Genomic DNA, 24,428 nt, shown 5'->3' with positions numbered 1-24,428 from the left:
AAGGTTAAGCGATTACATGTCTAATAGGGTTGGGCCCAAAATGAAACATGGTATAACTTGCAATTCATGTAGGCCCCAAATTGGGCGCCAAAAAGGGCAAACTTAAAATATGTAAAATGGTGGCAATTTTGTTAAAGCCGACTTGGGGAAAACTTGAACATGAATCTTGTATATAAATAAGATTCATTTCACACTTCAAACTGGTATTATCTTCATCAAGAAAACATACCATAAGCCGTTAGCCTTATGCGAATTTAGTCAGCAAACTTGGAAGGATAGAAAGCGATCTAAGTCTTCATAATGCTGCAAGTCTATCTGATCATTGAGCGAATCCATTGGGCAGCTTGCTGGGCAAAGTGGTGTCCTATACTTCAGCGATCTCCTTCTCCAAGTGATGTTGATATTCTGCTCTCTCTAAAGATATACTACAGCTGCATATACGTGGTTTGAATCTGCCCTAGATTGGCACTACAATCAGATAAGTAATCTGATATATACTGTTCATGTAATCTGCTTATAAATAAAGAAACTGATCTGAATCTTTGATGTTGGGTTTTTCCTCCAAGAGGGAGGTTTTCCCAGGGTATTTGTGTCGTGTGTCGTGTGCTTTATTGTTATTTCTGCTTATTCTCAGTCTAATTATAATTTAATTAATTAGATTAACATCTTGCCTAAATTTAACAAATGACAAAATAGAACAAAAGTCAATTGAGTGACTCGAAAGGTTGTTTTTCACTTAAATGTCAAAACTCAACAAAACATATCAAAAAGTGCATCAAGACCCCAAAAGGTGTGCCTAGAGAGAGAATCACTTAAAATGAACTTTGAATTTGAAGGCAAAGTGTAATGGACCTTTAAGAAAGCACCAAAGGTACTTAATGTCATGTTTTTGAGATTGGAAAAGTGCAACCCCCTTGGGGTGTGTGTTTTGCCACTTGAGCAACAAAACTGAATGACAAAAACACAAAACAGTGTCATTTGAGTGTCCAAGTGTGTGTTGTTGGTGTATTATATGTACACATCTTGGAGCTTAAATTTACTTAGGTAAGTCATATTCCTCAATTGGAGTAATTAGTCACTTTCCTTATTATGAAATTGGGAATTAGAAAAAGTTACAACTGTGCGCAAGCCAATCAAAAATCACATCTTCATTCTAACCAATAACACAAGTGTGATGTTGTGTAATGTAAACTAGCCAATAAAGATTATTTCTATGTTTACCTTAGAAATTCTATAAGGCCTTCCTCCTTTCATTTTTTCATACCAAAGAAAGACACAATTATCTAGGTGCATTCTCTCCAAGAGCATCTTTTTGAGTGTGTCGATATGGTAAGAAGTTTTTGTCTATTAATATTATTATCATGCTTATTGCAAGCCTCTTCAGAAACATTTAAATAGTTTCAAGTTTTGGTTACTCTAAATTCTAGATTCAAATATGTTGGTTGTTTATGAACAGGTTGTGAGTAAAGAAATGATATTTCCACAACCCATGTAAATGAATTTGTAAACACTTCTAGAGAAAATTTGTGTGGCTTTTTTAGCATCAACATTTTTGAATCACACTCCATGATCTATCATTGCGATAAAAATGAAAATGATCCAAAATTGAAGAACCAGCTCCTTAAACGAGGAATAAAGACATGACATAGAAAAACAAGAATCAAAAGGGAGGACTAAGAAAAAATTAAGATAAAAACTCAATAAAGATAAAGCCTACAAAACAGATACAACACTAGAATTACAATAGAAAATATATAACAGATAACTGAAGGTTGTGAGCTGCCGAAATTTTATAATTTTTGACATGGTCAGGCACTTCTGACATGGTATCAGAGCATTCTTTACATGGTCTTGGAGCCAAATCTGAGCTAGGATTAGTTTTTGTGTGGAAACAAGTCCTAAAGCCTGAAAAAAATCACTGCTCGGGGCACTACATTTTTTCCCATCCCTCTCTTTCATTGCTCCTATAGCTGACTCTGTCTCCTCTTTTCTCATTTTATTGCATATTTTGAAAAAATAGGTCATTATAATGAGATACTTTGTGGATAGTGTTCCACTCAATCCAAACTAGTTGATTTTAGTCTCTAGGGTTTTATGAAAAAATCATCACTTTTGTGATCTTTAGCATAAAAATTCAATAACACAAAAATCACCCCTAGACCCTATTTCAATTGTAGAAAAATCGAGTTTCCAAATCGTTTTGGTTTTGAAAAAGAATTCATAAGATAATAAATGGGGCCAAAATAGCACCCTTTGTCTACACTGGATGCCTAGAACAAGCCATAGCCCCCTTTGTGGATGCTGCAGTCCCCTTCAAGGACACAAGCACAACTAGGAGCAGACACCCTCCTAGGAGGACACCATTCTAAGAACACAACCAATACTTTGCTAAAGCAATGTCTACTATAATTCCAGCATTCGTCCAATGAAAATCCACATCCATCCACCATCCTAATTCCTAAACAGTCCAAATCTGATTTCTTTCAACCACACCACCTCTCCATTTTTTTAATCTTAAATTTCATAGTCATTTAACCATCACAACCCTTCAAGCTAGCTCAAACTCATTTTTAAGGGATTTTTTGCACAAATCCAAAAAAAACTTTTTAGGATTGATGAAGACCCATGGTTAGGTTCAATGTGACAAGCAATCACATCCCTCACAAGACTTATTTTTTACCACAATTTACCAAATATCGAGTGAGGACTCCAAACTTCTGGAGAACAAAACTTTTGACCAAAAGCTCTATTTTTTGTGCCCTTTTTTAAAAAAGAGCAACATTGTTTTTAATGAGTTTTTTTCCATTGAAATGCAAATTTGCTATCAAATTCGCATGGTATTGTATCAAAAATAGATTTTTTTAATTTTCAATAGAACTAGAGGACTCACACACAACTTCATCACTTATCAATTTATGATGATTGTAAAGCATCTGTTGGCACTATTTTGCAAGATCATTCTCTCATTAGAGAGCCATACTTCTCCAATTCTTGTTTGTGTAAATCTCACACTAATGATTGTCCTCAAATTTTGAAGGATGTTGCTTTGTTATTTAATGAAACTACCCACATTGATGTTATTGAGAATTCTTCATCACCTCTGTTTGTAGAATATCAATTGGATGATCATTGATTATCCTCACTTCTTGGAGGTCCTTGTTTTACACCACCTCTTGTCGATCCTCTTCTAGACACTTTGATGGTGCATGATGAAATTCCTATTGAGATGGACCTTCCTTGTTTTAGTGATCCACCTCCATTTGTTAGTTCTTCATTGATGGTGATTTATCCACAAAATATTTCTAGGATCTCTTCGCTACCACTTATAGAGAACATTGATCCAGTACCAAATGTTTTTTCATTGCTTTCTTCTTATCCTATTTTGGAGTGGGGAGACTTTCAAAACGCAGATCTTTGCATATACCTTGCTAATGAAAGGAATGTTGTTAAATGCTGGTGGACCTTCTTCAACATCCTATACTCCTCCATCTTCATCAACTAGCAACTCTTCAGAGCATCTATTCGTCTTTCTAGACCTCCAAACGAGATCCATCACCATTTGTTGGTTCTTCATTGATGGTGATTGATCCACAACATATTTTTAGGATCTCTTTGTCACTGCTTGTAGAGAACACTGATCTAATACCAAATGTTTTTTCCTTTCTTTCTTCTTATCCAAATTTGGAGTGGGGAGACTTTCAAATGCAGCTGTTTGCATATCTCTTGCTAAGGGAAGGAATGTTGCTCAATGCTAGTGGACCTACATCAACATCCTATACTTGTCCATCTTCATCAACTTGCAGCTCTTCAATCCATCCATTTGTCTTTCTAGACCTTCAAAGGAGCAACAAACACTTATTTTGGCATCTTCACTGCACCCAATTTTCAAACATTGCAAAGGCAAAAGAAAATTGTCCTAGGGGACAATATTGTAAGTTCTTCCATCTCCATTGAGATTATTGAATATGGATAATTTATTAAACCTTGTTGTTAGCACTCAAAAGTTTTTAGACTTTTTTTTGTATCACTTGTGGTATGAAAAAAGTCCTAGGGGGCAATATTGTAAGTTCTTCCTTCTCAATTGAGATTATTGTACATGGATAATTTAATAAGCCTCCTTGTTAGCACCCAGTAAATTTGTATCACACTTGTGAGATTAGGTGGGTGTAATGTCCCTGCTTTGAAATACAATTTAATGATAAATGATAATAATAAAATTAAAATTAAAATATAAAAGAATATAATTAAATATAATTCAATTTTAATTAAGCTAATGAATGGTCAAAGGCATGAAATAAAAAGTTGTAACTCCCTCAAACATGAGCTATAAAGGGAAGAAGAGAACCTCATTTGAGGGGATAATTTGAGAATAGAAGTGCAGATCTGATTGTGAAAGGTTGTGTCCCTTTCAAAGGGCAGAAATAATGAACAGATGCACTCTTTCAAAAGGTGCTAATGGTGAAAGGGTGTGTCTCTTGCCAAAGGGCATGCAAGATGAAGAAGTGTGACCTCTCCCTCACATTTAGAGGTTTAAAGGAAAGGAATCAAAGGCATCCAGTGACATCACTATTGATCAGATCAGATCAGATAAGAACTGTTATTAAGTTACAGGCAGTAACATCCTTGTTCTTGGTGATATGCATGGGAATGTGCTTAATATATGAAGTCTGATGATATTCTTATGCAGAATTTAATAGTAATATTAATATAGACTGCAATGTGAATGACAGTCATACTTGATTCCATCTACATTCATAAAAGGGGACATTACAAGTGGTATCAGAGCATGTTGATGCCAGCCTGAGGGAACAGAGAACAGATTTACTTGATTGTTTGCAGCGAAGAAGATAAGCAGCGATTACTTCATTAAGTCTGGTTGACTTTCTCAGTATATACACAACAATTATCAAGCACAAAGAAAAGAAGAGAATGTGATCAGTTTATGATAAGATAAATAATAACAAGGGCAGCAATTTTATTAAAGACCTTTAAGGCAATCAGCATAAAGCATCGATTGAGATTTATTAGAAGACAACACATTTTTAGTGATAAACAATAAAACAGTGACAATTACCTATTAAAAGATGGCGAGTTCTTTCATAATAAATAGAAAGTTAGCAGCTAGCAGCGATTATAAGAGAAAATCAAATTGAATGAAGACATCAGGTTTATTAAGATAATGAGAGTAGCAATTAGTAAAGGGCATGCTCTGTTCTTAATAAAGAAAATTATGATTATCTTAAAAGACAACCTTTGAGAGGTTGTCTCTTCATCAAGTTGCCTCTTTTGATGAGTCTATAAAAAGGATAAATGAAAACATCAGCAAGAAAAGAGAAACTTATAACGAGTTATCTTATGCAGATTTGTATAAAGAGATTGATTAATTATCTTGTGGACAAAGTAAATGGACCCAAGAGATGGTTTTGGTCCTAGTTGGATGCTCCTGCCTCTTGTGGATAAAGTGAATTGGCCCAAGAGATGGTTCTGGTCCTAGTTGGATGCTCCTGCCTCTTGTGGATAAAGTGAATTGGCCCAAGAGAAGTTCTCGTCTTGGTTGGACGCTCCTGCCTCTTGTGGATAAAGTAAATTGGCCGAAGAGATGGTTCTGGTCCCAGTTGGACGCTCCAGCCTCTTGTGGATAAAGTGAATTGGCCCAAGAGATGATTTTGGTCCTGGTTAGATGCTCCTGCCTCTTGTGGATTGGTTACTCCGAGAGATGGTTTTGGTCCTGGTTGGACGCTCCTACCTCTCAAGGGTAAAATGATAGATTGATTGGCCCAAGGGATGGATCTGGTCCTAGTTGGATGTTCCTGCTTCGTGTTTTCATGTGTATGCTCCGTGTTTTATGTGTATACTTCATGTTGGGCATATCTACTACATGAATATTTATGATTACGGATTTCTATCATCGTGAATTCTATTTTTTGTTAACCTGGAAAGATGAGTTTATTTAGGAAAGAATATTGCAATTAAGGTCTTACATGTGTGTCATGCTTCTAATCCTTTTCTCAATGAATGAGGATTCCAACTTTGTTTGTCTCAAGGAAACAACCAGACACATATTACGATTGATGAGAGAGAACTTGTCCTAAGATGACAAATCTTCAGGGGTTAGTTAGGAATCCTTGCATAGGGAAAATTTAGTTAAATTGATCATTGCTTCAGGACAAGCAATCTTGAGTGGGACGGGCTGTAATGTCCCCGCTTTGAAATACAATTTAATGATAAATGATAATAATAAAATTAAAATTAAAATATAAAAGAATATAATTAAATATAATTCAATTTTAATTAAGTTAATGAATAGTCAAATGCATGAAATGAAAAGTTGTGACTGCCTCAAACATGAAATATAAAAGGATGAAGAGAACCTCATTTGAGGGGGATAATTCGAGAATCAGAAGTGCAGATCTGAATTAAATAAGAAGTGCAGATCTGATTGTCAAAGGTTGTGTCCCTTTCAAAGGGCAGAAATAATGAAAAGTTGCACTCTTTCAAAGGGTGCTAATGGTGAAAGGGTGTGTCTCTTGCCAAAGGGCATGCATGATAAAGAGGTGTGACCTCTTTCTCACATTTAGAGGTTTAAAGGAAAGAAATCAAAGGCATCCGGTGACATCACTATTGATCAGATCAGATCAGAACAGTTATTAAGTTACAGGCAGTAACATCCTTGTTCTTGGTGATATGCATGAGAATGTGAGAAAGAGGTGTGACCTCTTTCTCACATTTAGAGGTTTAAAGGAAAGAAATCAAAGGCATCCGGTGACATCACTATTGATCAGATCAGATCAGAACAGTTATTAAGTTACAGGCAGTAACATCCTTGTTCTTGGTGATATGCATGAGAATGTGAGAAAGAGGTGTGACCTCTTTCTCACATTTAGAGGTTTAAAGGAAAGAAATCAAAGGCATCCGGTGACATCACTATTGATCAGATCAGATCAGAACAGTTATTAAGTTACAGGCAGTAACATCCTTGTTCTTGGTGATATGCATGAGAATGTGCTTAATAAATGAAGTCTGATGATATTCTTAAGCAGAATTTAATAGTAATTTTAATATAGACTGCAAAATGAATGACAAACATACTTGATTCCATCTACATTCATAAAAGGGGACATTACAGTGGGGAGGGGGCAAGGGGGGCATTGGGGGAAGTGGGGTCCAAGGGTGTTGGTGAGTTCATGCACACAGCTTATATCTCAAGTTTACATAGGTAGGAAATATTCGTAAGTTAGAATAATTAGTCAAAGAGGCCAAAAGGTTGAGTTCAATTGGCTAAATCATAGGGTTCTCATTTTGGAGACCCAAATTCAAATCCCCAAAGTGACATCTTATATGAGAATCTAAGTCGTGACTCATAGACTTCCATAGTTGCCTCTAGATGATATCTATGTTGTTATCTAGTTGGTCTCATGTGTACTCATGCTAATCGCAATGAACCATATTTTTTAAAAGTTAAAATGATTAGTCATTTTCCTTGTTATGAAATTAGGTAATTATAAAATTTAAGTGGTTGTGCAAGCAAGCCAATCATTATCACATCTTCATTCTAATCAATCGCAACATGACGTAAACTAGCCAATAGGAATATTTTTAGGTTTACCTTAAAAATTCTATAAATTAGGCCTTCCTCCTATCAATTCTTCATATGGGAGTAAGAGGAAATTATCCAAGAGGTGTAATCTCTCTTCAAGAGCAGTTTTTCGAGGAGCTTATCCATATAGAGAGAATTTCAATAAATTTATATTCTTGTCAAGCTTATTTGAAGCCTCTTTGGATAGATATAAAGAGTTTCAGGTTTTAGTTATTCTAATTTTGAGTTTCAGATATAATCTTGGTTGATTATTAGCAGGGTGAGAGTGTTTTCCTAATTCTCGTCTTTCTAACGTGGTATCATTTCCTTTCCTCTAAAAACAGAATGACAAAGACAACCCTTCACACTGCTACTTTTATTAAATAGTGTCATTTTTGCCACAACTAATTTTGGCAGATGCTATTATTAAATGACAGCTGTTTTGAGATGATCTTTTAGAGGATCTATTCAAAGGCATCCTATTTTTAGATGACAATCTATGAATGCAAACAAACTATTGATAGCATAGAAACTTCAATATGTTTTTTCCTTATTTGTCTTAAATAAATAGCAAACAAAATATTGTAAGCACTTATAAATAGCACTTGGATTTTGAATAGAATTTGGCATGTCTACTTCTTGCTTAAAGTGTTCTTCAAGGTTTAATTGTGAATTTTTATGTATGTGTGCCTATGTAAATTGAGTCACTTATTGACTTTGCAAACTTTGTCTAGGCAACTTTCCTTAAAGTTGGTGATTGCACCTTTGTACATTTTGTGACCTTTTCACACATCGCCCCATTGCAAATGGGGACCCCCCTCTTTCTTGCTTTCCGCGTCTTGTTAGTTTAGGGTTTTGGTGGTAGATGGCAATTTTGAGCTTCTAAGTGCCCAAGTCTCGAATTTTGAAATGTGATCATGCCAAGTGCTATTAGGGTTTTTTGAGTTTTCAAATAGGATCGAGTGCATATAAATGTTAGATGTATAGGTGATCCTAATTTTGTCTAAGTATAGGCTTTTGTGTGTGATTGAGTTTAAAATGTCTAAGTCGGAGATATTTGTGCCCGAGCATTAAGAGGTCCTTTAGGGGTTATTTTCTTGCTCCTAGGGGGTAATTCAAGTCAAATTTGCACTTTATCGCAAGAAAATTCCTATTTTCTTGCTCAAATTTTGATAAATTGGCAAAGTTCCGCTGCGTAAAGATGAAATTTGAAGTGTCTAGACGTTTTTGAGTGGAAAAATCATTCAATTCCCGATGAAAATCCATGTTTTAATGGTCTAAAGGTCAAAAATCCTGATGAGGGATGCCTTTCCTCAAAATTTCTGATGACCCATGATTTTCCCCCACTCAAAATCCTGATGGAGGGCGATTTTCCACCAAGAGGCTAAAATTTTGACTAAGTGTTGGAAATATTCCTGATGACCCACGTTTTTCCCCTGGAGTGCAAATGAACTTTATCTAGACGGAATTTCCTATCCAAATGAAGGACGATTTTCCCCTAAGTCAATTTATGATTAAATTTGATGGATTTTTGTGCGGATGATTTTCCTGATGAATGGCAAACTTCCCCAAGTATGATTTTTGATCAATTTTTGATCTAGATAATCATCCAAATGGGTATCGATTTTCCCCAAAAGTGAATTTTTGGACTTAATGAGGAAAATGAAGTGATTTTTGGAGTCCAAATGGGAATCGATTTTCCCCTAGAGGCATTTTTGACGAGTTTGATGATTTTTGATCAAGAATTTTATCCCAATAGAGGTCATTTTTCCCCCAAGAGCTATAAAGAGGTTTTTTGATGAATTTTTCATTTGGATTTTTATCCAAAAATGGGGCGATTTCCCCCAATTGGCTCAATTTTGGTGAAAGTGAAAAATTTAATACACATGGGCCCAAATTTAATTTTTTTTGCATTTGACAACAATTATTTAATTATAAAAACAATTATTTAATGGTTTGCAACAATCATTTAATAATTATTATTTTTCTAGATGCAAATCGATTTTCTCAAGCAGGCTATAAAGGCAATGTTTTATCCCACATTGCTTGTGTGGTGAAACATCCAGGTGAAAACAAGTTTAAAAGAGCCTACCCAGCATTAAAATATTATTATATTTGTTGATGTGATTGATTGAAGGCAGCTAAGTGGCTGATTGAAGAGTTTTTTCAAGCTATGCGATTTTAGTTAAGTATTGGACACCATTTGAGCTGGAGATGCAAGTTAAAGGGCAATTTTTGCCCAGCTATACCTAGCACTGCCATTGAAGATGAGGTTGCAGCAAGTTTGGTGGTCATTTTGACACATTGGGCGATTTTTGGTGAAGTGGCACCACCTTGAAAGTTTGGCAATTTTGTTTGGGAGGTGGATTCCTCCATATTTTGGGGTGATTTTCTTGAATTTGCTGGGTGCCATTGATGTTAGAAGGCTGTGAGTGTACTTAGACCTGCACTTTCTACCATTGTTGGGAGCTATCTTAATTCCATTGTTGGCTGGAAACTTAATTTCCTGACTTAATCTTTCATTCCCAGCCAACTCCCACTTAGGCGATTTCATTGAAAAATCATTTTGGGAGCATTTTGGAGGCATTTTCTGAGCGTGCCATCGCTGGTATAAGTCTGAAACTCCTTTTTCAGACCTATCTTTGACTTAATTGTTTTTAACCAGCCCTTTGTTTGTGCCCAAATTTGACCACTTTGACATTGGGAAGGTAAATTTCATCAAATGTGACTGTTTCTGCACAGCAGCAACCTTTTAAGTGACTGATTTATAAATATTGCAGGTTGTCCTCAGATTTTGGGCAGCCATTGTTGCCCTTAGAGAGGTGTTTTCAGACTTAGAAAACTGAAAATCGGAGCTTTGTTTACCATTGCCAAGTGAAATTTGATCTTTGGTAGACTCCTTCGACCCTAATTTTGATAATTTTCTGAGTATACAAAGTGTCTTCAGACTTACCTTTTATATCAGACCTCATATAAGTCTAAAAATGGATGTTTCCTTAGTGTTTTATGAGGGTTTTAGACCTTATTCTTGTCAATTTCATTCTATTTTCAGAATTTGTGAAGAATGTAGATAGAATTTCAGATTTTCATTCCCATATTTGTCTAGATTACAAAAAATCAAGAACTTATTCAATTCTGAAAATAGGCTATTCGGATAATTTTCCAAGTTATTGACTTCGAGTTTCATACAGGTACCATGTCTAAAACTGGGATTGGAGCTCGCAAGGAGCAGTTAAAGATAGTTCAAGAGAAATTCTATCTGGATTCCCAATTGTCCTCCCAATGGGAAGGAATCACAAACACAAACATGTTATTTCTGAATATGGAGCGGATGCGGTCTAGGATGTTCAGAGCGAAGAAGCAACTTGTTTCTCCTATATACGCCAATATCATGAGGAGTGGCATATATCACGCCGTTGGGTTTCCCTAGTCTATACAGTGCAGTGAGCTTGTTCTGGAATGCGCAAGGCATTATGATCCGGACTCCCAAGGGGCTAACCATTGCCTACCTTGCTGAAGATGCAATTACAGAAGTGTTTGGAATTCCTCACAGTGCAGATATGAAAGAAAGAACGAAGGATGAATATGAAGCGAAATACAAATTGAAGGCAGATGCATGCAAGACTATTGTGAACAAGGAGTGGATGACTGAGCCAATGCCACATCATTCCAAGGTGCCGAAGACACTCATGTGTACAGATTTCAAAGAGGAATACAGTGATTTGATATTCCTACTCAACCAAGTAATGGGAATGCCTCAGGGTGCCTTGTTCAGAGGATGGATGTTCTACTTTATCCAAGATTGTGCCCGAGGAACAATGATCAATTGGGCAAAGATTATCAGCGACAATCTAGATTTTCAATTGAGGAATGTGGAGATGACTAAGTCATTCAACATGACTTACTACCTTGTATACATACTTGCAAGATTTGTCACACAAAAGGGATTGATATGCAAAGGTGAAGTCAGGAATGGACCAGGACAATACAGAAGTTGTGAATGTTATCCACAACTTGATATGCATAGAATTGAAGACTATAGGAGGGTGAACAATGCTTTCACCATGTATATTACAAGGATGTTGCAAGGCTGGATCCACAACAGGTTGTCCAAGGCAGCAACTGTAATGTCCCCACTGTGAAATATAATTTAATGGTAAATAATAATAATAAAATTATAATGCACAAGAATAAAAAATATATTAAAATTAAAATATAAGAGAATATTATTAAAATTTAATTAAGTAAATGAATGGTTAAAAGACATGGAATGGAGAGTTGTGACTCCCTCAAATATGAAATATAAAAGGGAAAAAACCAAATGATGAATGCCATAATGAAAACCAAATATAATAAAATCATAAATTGTAAAGACAATGGCTAAAATTCCAATCCATAATCCTTTTTGTGTACATTCATGTTTGGTCATGCATAATTTATCAGTACTAATTACTGATTACTATTTACTAATTACTAGTTATTGGTTGTATATACTAATTACTAATTCATGATAATATTTACTGATTACAAATCAGTAGTTAATTACATCATACACTATTTTAAAATATACTAAATAGACATTTATAAGAGTTTCCTATGATAAAAGAATGTTAACAAAAACAAAATGAATGATAATCAAAAGACAATCCGAAGTCACAATAACAAAAAGGGATAAGCAGCGATTAAGGGGGGGAGGATGTGACTCTAATTACAGCCACGTCCCTTCCCAAGGGGGCCCTCTTATCATATTTAAGGGAAGCCCAATACCTCTCACAGGAGTAGGAAGGGGGAAGAAAATAGAAAAGGAGAGGCACGGTGGAGAATAAGGAGAAGATAATAAGGAAGGAGCACGATAAGAGGAAAGCACAAAAGGTACCTCCCAGTCAGCCAGTGGGATAAGCAAAAGCAGTCAGAGCAATAACAGGTACGTAATTTATGATTTTCTGAGTCAGCATTAAATCATATCAGTCAGTTCAATATATGTATTAGAGTCCAAAGATGTGCATTACTGAATATAAATTAAGGTGGGTGTTCTTAAATAGATTTATGACAATTAAATTAAATTAAGTGGAAGGGTAAATTATATATGTATTTATCAGACAGCCTTAAAATCACAGTATTGTTAGATATAACATTTAAAGGTAAATCTATGCATAAATCCAAGAATACAGAATAAAGTCAAAATTCAGTCACACAAGTTATTATAATGCTGTGAACTCATATGATATAGTAAGTAATAAATTGATTGTAATGGAATAATGACAGTAAATGGTTAATATTGATACATAGTAATACTAACAGAAAACATTGATGAAAACCCAACACAAAGCACGAATGTAGTGTAATATAATGTAATGATAAATGATTGTCAAAATGGAATGAATTGAATAAATATAATAAATGATTCACTGCAAATGAGGGATCCTCTCTTAAGTACGCCACTCCATAGTGGATGCCTGATACCTGCCACATGGAGCCAAGAGGGGTCAAGCATCTGCTCTTGGGCTTTTAAGGGAGAAGGTAGTTGTGAGGAGGGGGAACGGCAATAGAACACCTCTCTGGGTACGCCACTCCATGATGGATGCCTAACACCTGCCATATGGAGCCAAGGGGGATATTGTATTCTACCCTTGGGCCTAGGAGGGATGGTTTATTGGACACCCTATCCAACTAATGGACTAAAGGAATTGATTAATAACTGACTTTTATATAATAATGTGATCTCATCTGAGAAATATAATAATCTGATTATATCCAACAATTATAATTCTAACAGTCACTAATATAAAAGATTTGATGTCATTTAATATATAATTCATATTTCAGTTTAAATATTGTTTCATACATGTTCTCTACTTTGGTTGCATGAAAACAGTATATAAAGGTACACCTATTAAATCCAATTACCTATTTATAGATTTGGCCAGATTTAGGTTAAATAAAGGTGTAACTAATTAGGGGACACTACAGCAACGAAGTTATTTGAACAATATGGATCATGGTACATACAGTTTCCCACCTTCACATACGTATTCAGAGATTCAGATCCGAACCATACAAACTTCCTAGGTATCCTACAGATAGAATGATCCTACTTGAGATGGTGAGACAACTTCTTGAATTTGATTTAATCCAGAAGGGGAAGCATAGAATAGGGATGACTTTTCCTATTGCGATAGGAAAAACTTTGGAGGTATGCTATATTGCGACAGCAACTAGTACAGTAATTTGATGAGATTGCATTCTATTGCCTTGGAACTTACAAGAGCAGAGACAGATATGATCTCCATAAGGGTGTTGAAAGGATCAAGGGAGAAATATTCATACACAAGGTTGATATTGAGGATTACTGGGCAAATTTAATGGATGAACAAGTAGTGAAGAACAGGATGTGGTCCAGGATGTCAGTGGATTTCATAAGGAAATGTGAACTCTTTCTCATTCCGGATCAAATAGTGGATGATAGTGATCATACTCATCCGCAATATGAGAATGAAATGAAGAAATCTATCCTTTTGCCTAATTGGTCACAGCCAAAAGTAATAGATTTGAATGTGCTTATGAGAGATGTCATTGATTTCTCCAGAGAATGGGTAGACAAGCAAATGAACAAATTGATAGATATGGGCGTTATCTTCACTTATGAGAAAATGAAACAAAAGGAATCATCTCTTGAAGATGATCAAAAAAAATCAGTGATGTGAGGATTCATGCAGATGAGGAGAGTCATGCTCCTAAATGAAGGAAGTATATGCCTCGAGAATCCAAGGCAAAGAGGAAGGAGATAGTTGGTCAGCAAATAAAGAAGCAAAAGCCTAGCACTCCTTTGTCTCCGCTTAGTTCCCCATCAGTAAAGGAGGTAGATGTGTCGGAAAAGAGCAAGAAATTTGAACAATGCTCTAATACAGTGATTTTACCAGATAATAATCAAGAGCTACATGCCACGGCAACATTAGCATTACGACATGAAGATGATGAGTAGCCAAGATCTCCCACTGTCCAATTGGAGGTTAGTTTGGGCAATAATGTTTATGATTTGACCAAGGACAAGGAGGATGATGATGATGTTATCTTGAAATCGCGAGGACTTGATCGAGAAATGTGTCTTGATGATGGGAAGGAAATGTCCACCATTCCCAATTGGTTGCTACGGAGCATGGAGAAAAAGTAAGAAGATGACAAAGGCCCAGCCCATTGATGACTACTTAGCTAGGAGTAATAAAGAGAAAGAACCAAAGAGGACTAAGATGCTTTCCAATATAGCTAGAGATGAGACAGGAATGCAAATTGCATAGGTGGTTCTCTCAATTGGTGATGTGACTAGGGATGTGGCTACTCCTACGATTTTTCAGATCATTTTGATTGCCCTTGGACAGACTACAAAAGAGCAAGAGTTCCAGGAACTTGGTGATACAATTAGGGTAATCAATGCAAGGTTGGATAGGGAGATAGAGAAGAAAAACATGTATCAAGAAGAGAACATCAAACTTAAGGAGTATATTGCAGGGATAAGACAAGAAGATCCCACATTTGTCTCGCCTATCGCACTTGATCGTGGACTTCATTTTGATCATGAGGCAGCAAAGAATACACATGCAGAGTTTGATAAATGGATTAAAAATGTAATAAAGCAAGCAGATGATTTCCTTACTCAATTTGTCCAGGCATTCGACAGAATGTCAATGCTTGCATTCAGGATTCAGTATTTGGAGGGAGTTTGGGATGAGTTCCAGCCTATTTAGGAGAAGACTATTCCCCGCCTTAGAGTGTTGAAGAAGATTCCTATGTCCACGTTGATCCATGAGGGAGTTGTGCACGCAGGAGATAGATATGATTTCCAGGGTTGGTATTGCTCATTGGCCATGTGGAAATCTACTTACGAGCATGCACAGAAGGATTGTGTAGAGATGGAAGGATCAATTTAGGAGATACAATTCAAAGATCCTTCCATCCATTGAAGAGTTGTTAGGGGTAGATGTTAGTGCTTCCAACTGTCTACACTTAGAAGAATTGAGAGATAAGATGAAGTTCATATACTTCAACCAGTTGGATTCTTTGAAGAAGAATCAAATTGATGATTTGGTTTCCCTGTTGATCCATGTCCATAATTCGCAGAAGCTTATACCAGATTGGGAGAATAGTTTGGATGCTTGTTCGGATGCGTTGGATGTGATTGATGCACAACAGGAGACTTTGCCCCAACATTTCCATGGAGGAGTTAGATTCAGTATTGGCTAGATTCTTGGAATATGCTACTAGAGAGAGGGATGTAGGCCGAAATCTTCTAGAAGATTCCCTATATGGTGATTAGGCGTCATTCCATTGGAACACATGTTGGTGATTCACTTTTTGATGTAAACCCTAATTAGGGCAACTTTAGGGTTGTATTGGCATGATCCTGGCCCTTGATTCAAATTGAATCTTGGCCATTCATTTCTTTTCAGACTCTATATAAACCCCATTGCCTCTCATTTGTAAGAGAGAGATTTTTTAGAATTGTCGTCTACATGCTACAGATTTGAATAACAATCATTCAAGTTTGGTGATTTTTGTGTAAGTGTTGTATGCATTTGTGGTTCTCATTGCCTCCAAGTTAGATTAGAATTTGTTTTCAAGTATTTAGATTGAAAGAAAGAGTTATTGAATGCATTTGTGTGGAATCCATTAAATCCGTACCACTAGCCTCTTGCTGATTGTAAGTGTCTTGTGTGGTCAACTAGAATTTTATGCGAACTTAACTTCAATTGTTATATGTCCATTGTTATGCATTGCTTTGAATGGTATCAATGTTTGATGGTAATGATTTGAACATTTATGAATTTTACCTAAGAGGATTGCACTAAGCTTGCGTCAAATTGTTCATTTTGATGGTGAGACCTTGCCTAGTAGGATTCCATTGAATTTGTTCATTGCCTCTTGCATTATAGGTTTTAGAATAGAAATTTCTAAACCCTATTCCTTTTGTCCTTTTTTAGAAATCCTTGTTAGATTAGAATCAGGAACTTCATTGCAAAATCTTAAGTCATCGGCATACCTATTCCAAATCCAGATTCATGAGAAGATTCCCCAAATCGAACAATTATGTAAGTCCACAAGTGAAAACAGCAAAATCACATCAAATCATTGAGTTACCCACGAGTCAAGACCTGACATTTCATAACCTTGGAGTTGTCTCATTTGATCGCGAAGCATAGCATTTGAGAGACTTTGTTCAAGAGAGGGTAAAATACTTTGGTATTTTATCCTGTGTTCGTATGTGCGTAAAACACACATCAACAGTATACTATATCTTGATTGAATTTTCAGATGTGTCTCTTTAATTCAATCCAATCCATTTGTTCTACTTACAATTTTTAGTGTTTGGCTTTAGCTGATAAATGTGAGCATTTGCTAATTGTTTAGGTTTTCACCATTAAGCATAGCACTTGAGAGACTTTGTTCAAGAGAGGGTAAAATACTTTGGTATTTTATTCTGTGTTCGTATGTGAGTAAAACACACATCAACAGTATGCTATTCCTTGATTGAATTTTCAGATGTGTCTCTTTAATTCAATTCAATCCATTTGTTCTACTTACAATATTTAGTGTTTGGCTTTAGCTGATAAATGTGAGCATTTGCTAATTGTTTAGGTTTTCCCCATTAGGCAAATATCACAAAACCTCTTGTATTGTGTAGAAGTGTTGAATAGCCTTGTGCCCACCCTAATAACACATAGTTAGTTTTCCTTTAAATAAGTTTGTAGTGCATGCTCAAAGAGATCCTAGTAGTTTTAGGTTTGTTCTAATTTTTCACATGAGGAAAAATTATCATTTGATTAACTTCAACTGAAAAAGGGAGCTTCTCTTTCAAATCTGAGGAATGATTCTACCTTACACATTGTTTGATTTTGTGTTGTCCTGAACAAGACAATTAAAATGCTAACATGGTTTAGGATTAGGGTTTTTAATGCTTTAGTATGCCTTAACCCTATCTGTGAACCCTGAACTTTTGCCCCAACTCAATTCACCAACACATGCAGAAAACAATAACTTAGGGTGAATTTTTTTTAATTCTTTTTATGCATATATGTAAACACAACATGCACACCAACCTGGAACTTGGGTTTTATGCAGCAACATCAGCTTGCACAGCAACCCAAACAACTTATGCAGCAATTTTGACCTGTGCAGCAACACAAACACCTTGTGCAACAATGTCAAGGTTACTTGAATTGTTGTGAAAGTTGATGCTACACAAATCAATTTTGTTGCCTAAGATGTTTCATGGTTGCTACATAAGCGAAGGTCTAGAGTGTTGTGCAAGGTGTATTTTATATATAAATATAATCTTTTAAAAAATAAAAAATAAATAAAAAAGCTTGCCTAAGCCCTTTTCAGCATGTAGTTATGGATGGTTAGGGTTAGGGCATTCTAAAGATTCAAAACGGATCACGTATCAAGAGGATCCACTTTTTACGAGGAAAAGCTCTCTCTTGAGGGAGGCCAAGGTATTTGATGAAGAGCAATTGAATTAAATTAGGAAGGGCATGACCATTGGAGCCTCGTCATCACAATCTGCAACTCCCTAGAGGATCGTACTTTGTGTTACTTTTCGTTTGGAGTTTGGCATTTGTATTTGTAATGTCCCCTCTTAAAAATTAAACCAAGAAAAGCCCAAGCACCTCTCAACAAATAAGGTCATAAAGTCACAAAAAGGTGCACTTAAGTTATATTGCAAAATTATAATAAAGCAAAAACAATTAAAAAAAAAATATTGAAGATAGGCCTCTTGTAATTAAAGTTTATTTTAAATTATAATTCCTTTCAAATAATCATGGGTCATTTGAAGAGTTATGTCTTTTGAAGGGAAATTCTATTTAACAGAAACAGTTATATCTTCCTCTTAACTATTTTGCAGGGTGATAAATTAGGAACGCACTAAAATTAGGAACTCCCCCCTTGCATTGAGAATGGATATGGGAAATTAGGAGGTTAAGCCCGTAACCTGGACTCCTTCATGAGAGTTTAGGTCATGGGTCGGCACTAGAATCCCCAGCCCCCCTTATTCTAGCAGGCTGATTAATGGCAGAGGTAGACTGACTAAGAAATTATAGTTGCTAGGGTGGGTGGGAACTATAGGGCCGATTGAGTGGGGCGAAGAAGACATTTTATTATCTAATTTCTACTCCTTGTGGAGCACGAAAGTTCAGTTCAATTAACTTGACAATGAAAACCCTCTAGGTCTGGAATTGGAGATGAAAAGCAACAATTCCTTGGAGTGATTTCAGACAGAGATCGCCATTGTACAAAACCAATCAATGTGGGAACTATAGGACCGATTGAGTGGGGCGAAGAAGACATTTTATTATCTAATTTCTACTCCTTGTGGAGCACGAAAGTTCAGTTCAATTAACTTGACAATGAAAACCCTCTAGGTCTGGAATTGGAGATGAAAAGCAACAATTCCTTGGAGTGATTTCAGACAGAGATCACCATTGTACAAAACCAATCAATATCCAGTTTGCAATAAATTTCCAGATAAGTATGAACCAACAATTTCACTACCTGTTGCACCGCCTTACTGGAAATTGCAGTAGTACAATAAGCAGAAGTGGTCGACCACAGCAATTGTCTAATTGGCTGCTGACTCAGATTAATCACAGGTCTAGGGACCTTTGAACTTGGTAGATTTCAGTGGAGCTGCCTTGGAAGAGATTGCAGTTTAATAAAGATTTAAATTGGTAATTTCTTGCTTCCTTGAAGATATTATATAAAATTAGCAAGCATGGCGATTGGTGTTATTTGATAAGGAATCACATATATTAGTAGGCTGTATATGCTAGGAATTGTAAATTGATTACCATAAGCCAAAACCATTGAGAGGAAGGTGCACCCAGTGCTGCCAGCTTTTGTCTCGGTTAGCATAAATATAACAAAAAAGGGAAATCACAGCAAGAAGGGACAGGCTCTGACACACACAATTTTATTGTCTACATTACTTTTTGGTAGTGTTAAACTAATATTTTCTTGTCAACTGATCTACCTGAATTTCTGAATGTTGTCTGCTGTCACATTACAAAGAATCACATAGATTATAGCAACAACGTTGATACTACTCCCATTGCATTAAAATTTACCAGAAAACTATGGGTGGGATTTAATGCTGTCATATTATGGTATTGGCTGTTATATTATTTTCTTCTTTATCAGGATCTATCATTGCTTAGGCTGCATTTTAAGAACTACCAATAAGGAATGAAGACATCAGCAAAAGATTGATGAGTTTCAGTGTGTAATTCAGATATTGCAATCAGAAAGATCTATAAAATTGTCAATTTCCTATGAATGCCTGATTGGGGACATAAAATATTTTGCAGTTTGTAATTACTTTTGAGTTTCAAACTTCGAAGTTGAACTATGTAGCAATGCACTTTGCATTACGCAATCTAATTGTCGATGTCAAAAATACTAAGACTAATCCATATTTCAAAATTCATGGTGCACACTCTCATTTCTTTCACACTCTCACTATGCAATCAAAGTGGGGACATTACAATAGACTACACTATAATGGTGAACAAAACAAGAAAAACTAGTTAACAAGCAAGTTTGGGCTAGCTTTTAGCAAAAATATTCTACTTGGGTAAGCTTGGATCCAAATTGTGTACTGGTCTTAGTAAATGTTTAACATAAGCTGTACGATTGGCTGAAGAACATATAAAATAAGTGAGCTATCATTCAGGTGCATGCTTATCTTCTTTAAGATTACTAATTAGGTGCAAAGGTGCATATGACAATCTCTTCACTAATGATGGGACCATCCACTAAGGTAGTTACAAGTTTGATTATCAATCAATGTGCAAATATGACCACACTTATTGATATCCTCTTAGGGTGCAAGTTACTTACAATTAAATAGATAAATTAAGCATTGACATCTAAGAGTTGTTGAATTTATATGTTACATCCTCATGTTTTAGACATTGTTTCTTGTATTTAAATCTATACATCATATTTCCATTAACATTTTGTAAGATAATATGCTATTGCAAGATAAAATGTCCAAATATATTTGTAATGGTTCCCCAGTTTCATTGTCACATTAGTTGCCCCATATGTGATATGGCATCTAGGTGAAAGTTGATACTTTTTCTGTTTGAATCCGTAAAGCATTGCAGGCAGCTAAGTCATTACCCAAAAGGTGGATTCACACATGGGTCAACATAGCAGCATTGCATCACCCATACCCACAATGGGAGAGAATCAGGAGCATCCAGTTAAGTAAACAACAACTAAATCCTATTATTATCTTCATAAAATTATCCAACAAGTACACTAGGCATGAAACCAATTTGCTTTTGATTGAAACATCCATACCATACTACATTATCTGTATTTGAACAGCTTATAAAAATTTATGATCTCTGTCTAATGCTCAGATAGAATTTAGATGAATCAATAGTTTAAATAGACAAAGAAAACTCCTTGTAAGTTAAAGGTAATGCGCACCTTACATATAGCCCTTGATAATGCCAAAGTTGTCTGTCTCATATTCCTCTCTGAAGCAACATCTTCACGAGACCCAGGCCACCAAACACTTGGCATCAAACCCTGCAAATCCTGTTTATTTGGACCTTTCCTTGACAGCAATCCTTCCATTGATGACTCAAAATCTGCAGACTGCCACCAATGCATCATTATTTCCTCACGTCTGAGAAGATGGCAGGCAAGGGCCAAATATGGATAAGATCCGGTACATGGACAGTCTACAAGAATAATCGCTGATGTTTTGCAGCTATGAGCAAGTGCCTGCATAATTGGTATAATTAGTTCATTAAATTCAGGAAACGATAAAAAAAGGTCCATGACCCTATCCAAACTTGCCCCATCATGTGGTGCTTGTGTTCCAAAGGTTTCCATCATAAATGGAACCAAAGCACCCCAAACCAGATGCTCTTTAACTCCCGGATCACCATCCAACAAACAGAAAAAATGTTGGCAAATTTCTTTTCCAATGGGAATCAATAGTTCTTCCTGTAGAGTAAATCTCTTCAATCTTCTCAGCTTTTCCACTAAAGTGGAAGTGCTTGGATAGTGGCTACGCAATTTAACAAGCCTAAGTAAACATCTTAGCAGGTAGGAAGCAATTTCTGAGAGACTTGCCACATCCTCTCCATCCTTCACCTTGGGTGGTACTTGGATTGGAAGAAAATCTGCGATAGGGTATTTGAAAGGCCTTGAACCAAAATTTAAATCACACCGTTCACCTTGAGACAAGGAAATCGCAGGGAAATATCCAAACCCCGGGTCCAACTTCCTTAGTCCATCAAAAGCAACGCCAAGTGGGACACCATTTCTGTAAAATGAAATTTCACTTGCATCCAGATTTATACAGCATCCTATAACATCACCCACAACCCACAAATGCCCGTATGTCTCATAGTCTTTGTTCCACTTTCTGATTCGTCTACCATCATAAGCATACGAATCCTCATCATCTCCAACACCTTCACGATGAGTGAACGGACATGTAAGAGTTGCCCAGCCAAGTTGCTGAATTCCAGCAGTCTCTAAAGTCACTTCATACATCCACTTTCCTTTCAACACGCATGCATTAGCACGAGCACTGCTGAACATTGCCTGGCTTTCAATAAGCAAAAAACGATTTAAAAATCTTATATCGCCAGAAGCACTTTTATCGTCCATTGCAACAATGTTCTTACCAAAACCATTATCCAAAATAGAGACACCATCCCATGGGTTGAAATCTGCGCTTGTTGTTGACCTGTATAATTGCTTCAACTTGGCTTTCAAAATTGACCGTGTTGAATTAACATCAAAGACATTACCTCCCATTGTGAGCAAGGAATTCCCCGGCACCTCAAATATATGGCCTAGAGTTCTTTCAAGTTCACGCCTTTCGTTGTCCTTATCATTCTCGTTGGATAAAACTATGGCTAAACCTGAACATGCAGAGTGACCAAGCTGCTGCTGAAATTTCCCCCCACTAAATCCCTCTTCACCCATCAAGGCTGCTTTCCTTAACAATAAGAAATCTTGAGTTTTTTTATGAATACCAATCTTCCCCCTAATCGGGCTTGCGCTTATGCCAACTATCAATCCTTGCCGACTTAAGCAAAAGGGAAATCATATGAAGTCGAACTAAACCTGCCGAATACCAGCCAGATGAATGGATTCGGAAGTTCTGCCTTGCAGTAAGATCAAGTGGTTCGAAGTTGTACAACCTAGATACCAAAATCCCCGCAATTTACCTTGGTATATCCGGGATTTTCCTGTTGCCACATATCATGGCTCTCAATTCATAAAATTGAAATTTCTAAAGGTCGACTTCCTCGTGATTTTAAATCCTGCAGTCAATCCAGCACGCACAGTATAATACCTGCGCCTCACAAGAATTAAATTCGGACAAAAGGGTTTAAATTATTCAAGGCTGCCATTGAAAGCCCTAATTAATGAGAATTCGATATGAAACGCATATTCGTAAGTCAAAACGAATTTGATCATCTCATGCAATGAAATTCATCAAGCTGGTCGACTTAATGAGCAGGAAAAATTGCAATCTCTCTAGGTTTCAAAGATTCTACGATGAGAGAAAGGTAAGAATCAAAAATACCTCTGTGCATCATCTTTAAACCAAAGTCGAATCGGCGAATCGGATTGCAGCCACCAACATACAATTTTTCGCTGGCGTAAATCAAGAAAAACAAAGAAAATTCCAGATAAAAATGAATTGATGGTATCAAATTGATAAGTTTAAAAATATAGGAAAGAAAAAGTGCAGCAACAGCTAGGGTTTGATGTGCTCTCCATTTTCATCCAGCGCGTGCTTTCATTCTTTTTTCCTTTATATTTCAATTTGGGAGGCCAAATTTTTGCTAGAAGAGGACCAGTTAACGGGAGGACTGAGGACTCTCTCCAAGGACGCCGGTCATTGGGAGAAAAGCACCGCCAGATGGAGGTGCATAACTCCCGTCTACGTGTTGCATCTACTGCTTTGTGTAGGTATGAAAACGGAAATGCTAGAGTCATCCATAGGCTCTCTATTAAACAGCAATGTTACCGCTATTGCAATGAATTTTTAGTTTCATGTTTAATGAGAAAAAAATTTATTTAGATCAATTGCAATTTAGTATTTTTTAATTTTACTATAAAATTTAATTTTTGTATAGTATATATACTTTTTAATTATAGAAAAATATTTTATGATAATTTGATTTATCAAAATAATTTGTCTTTTATACACTGAATTTACGAATCCACTATGATAAAATCTATTTTTAAACAAAATTATAAGAAACTAATAATTTTTTAATGTAACGTCATAGGTAATTAACTTTTTTTGTTTCATAAGCAGCTTTATATGCGAACGGTTTTTTAGCCATTTTTGTTTCGGACTTTAGCGTGCGAGGCACAATCTAAATTGAAATCATAACTATCTTCTCCATTTTATTCGCATAGCACAAAACATGGAGATTAAATACAAAGGTGAATTAATTTTTTATTTGCATAACAGAAAATAAGGAGATTAATAATACACTGGCTCAGTCTATTTCGGCATACAAAGGAAATAAATACAGCCTTACATGAAAGAGAGCTAAGAGTTTAAATCTCATAAAGAGTTAAGGTTTAAGTGATATAATTGAAATGTTTTAGTGACATATAAATTTAGAATGAAAGGTTTAATATTTAGAAAGATAAATATACTAGCAACACTGAAGAGGTTTGGAAGGTCAATTACAGAAAATTTTGGTGTATTTTGTATACATTTGTTCAATGCATAAGTTCAACTGGTAGGTCATTTAAAAATTGATGTTGTTCGTGCAACCAAGGTCTCAATCAAGAAGTGGAAGCT

At 36.0% G+C, this 24,428-nt stretch overlaps 1 protein-coding gene across 4 annotated transcripts in view; it reads right to left on the bottom strand.

Annotated features, from left to right (window-relative positions):
- Positions 1–23,573, bottom strand: part of LOC131069487 (E3 ubiquitin-protein ligase RKP) — a 103,640-nt gene extending 80,067 nt beyond the window's left edge. The window contains exons 1-2 of one of the 4 annotated variants that reach the window (XM_058004946.2): positions 23,190–23,573; positions 21,065–22,955 (exon numbers count right to left, since the gene is read on the bottom strand). In XM_058004946.2, the coding sequence (XP_057860929.2) occupies positions 21,065–22,582 (1,518 nt within the window). In that variant the 5' untranslated portion in view covers positions 22,583–22,955; positions 23,190–23,573. The remainder of the gene's footprint in view (positions 1–21,064; positions 22,956–23,189) is intronic. The other 3 variants (XM_058004945.2, XM_058004943.2, XM_058004944.2) reach the window with 3 other exon arrangements.
- Between the last annotated feature and the right edge of the window lie 855 nt (positions 23,574–24,428).

Source organism: Cryptomeria japonica, chromosome 11 (assembly GCF_030272615.1).
Source record: "Cryptomeria japonica chromosome 11, Sugi_1.0, whole genome shotgun sequence".
Classification (NCBI taxonomy): domain Eukaryota; kingdom Viridiplantae; phylum Streptophyta; class Pinopsida; order Cupressales; family Cupressaceae; genus Cryptomeria; species Cryptomeria japonica.
The sequence above is the reverse complement of the archived record's forward strand: the minus strand, read 5'-3'. Positions and strand labels throughout refer to the sequence as shown.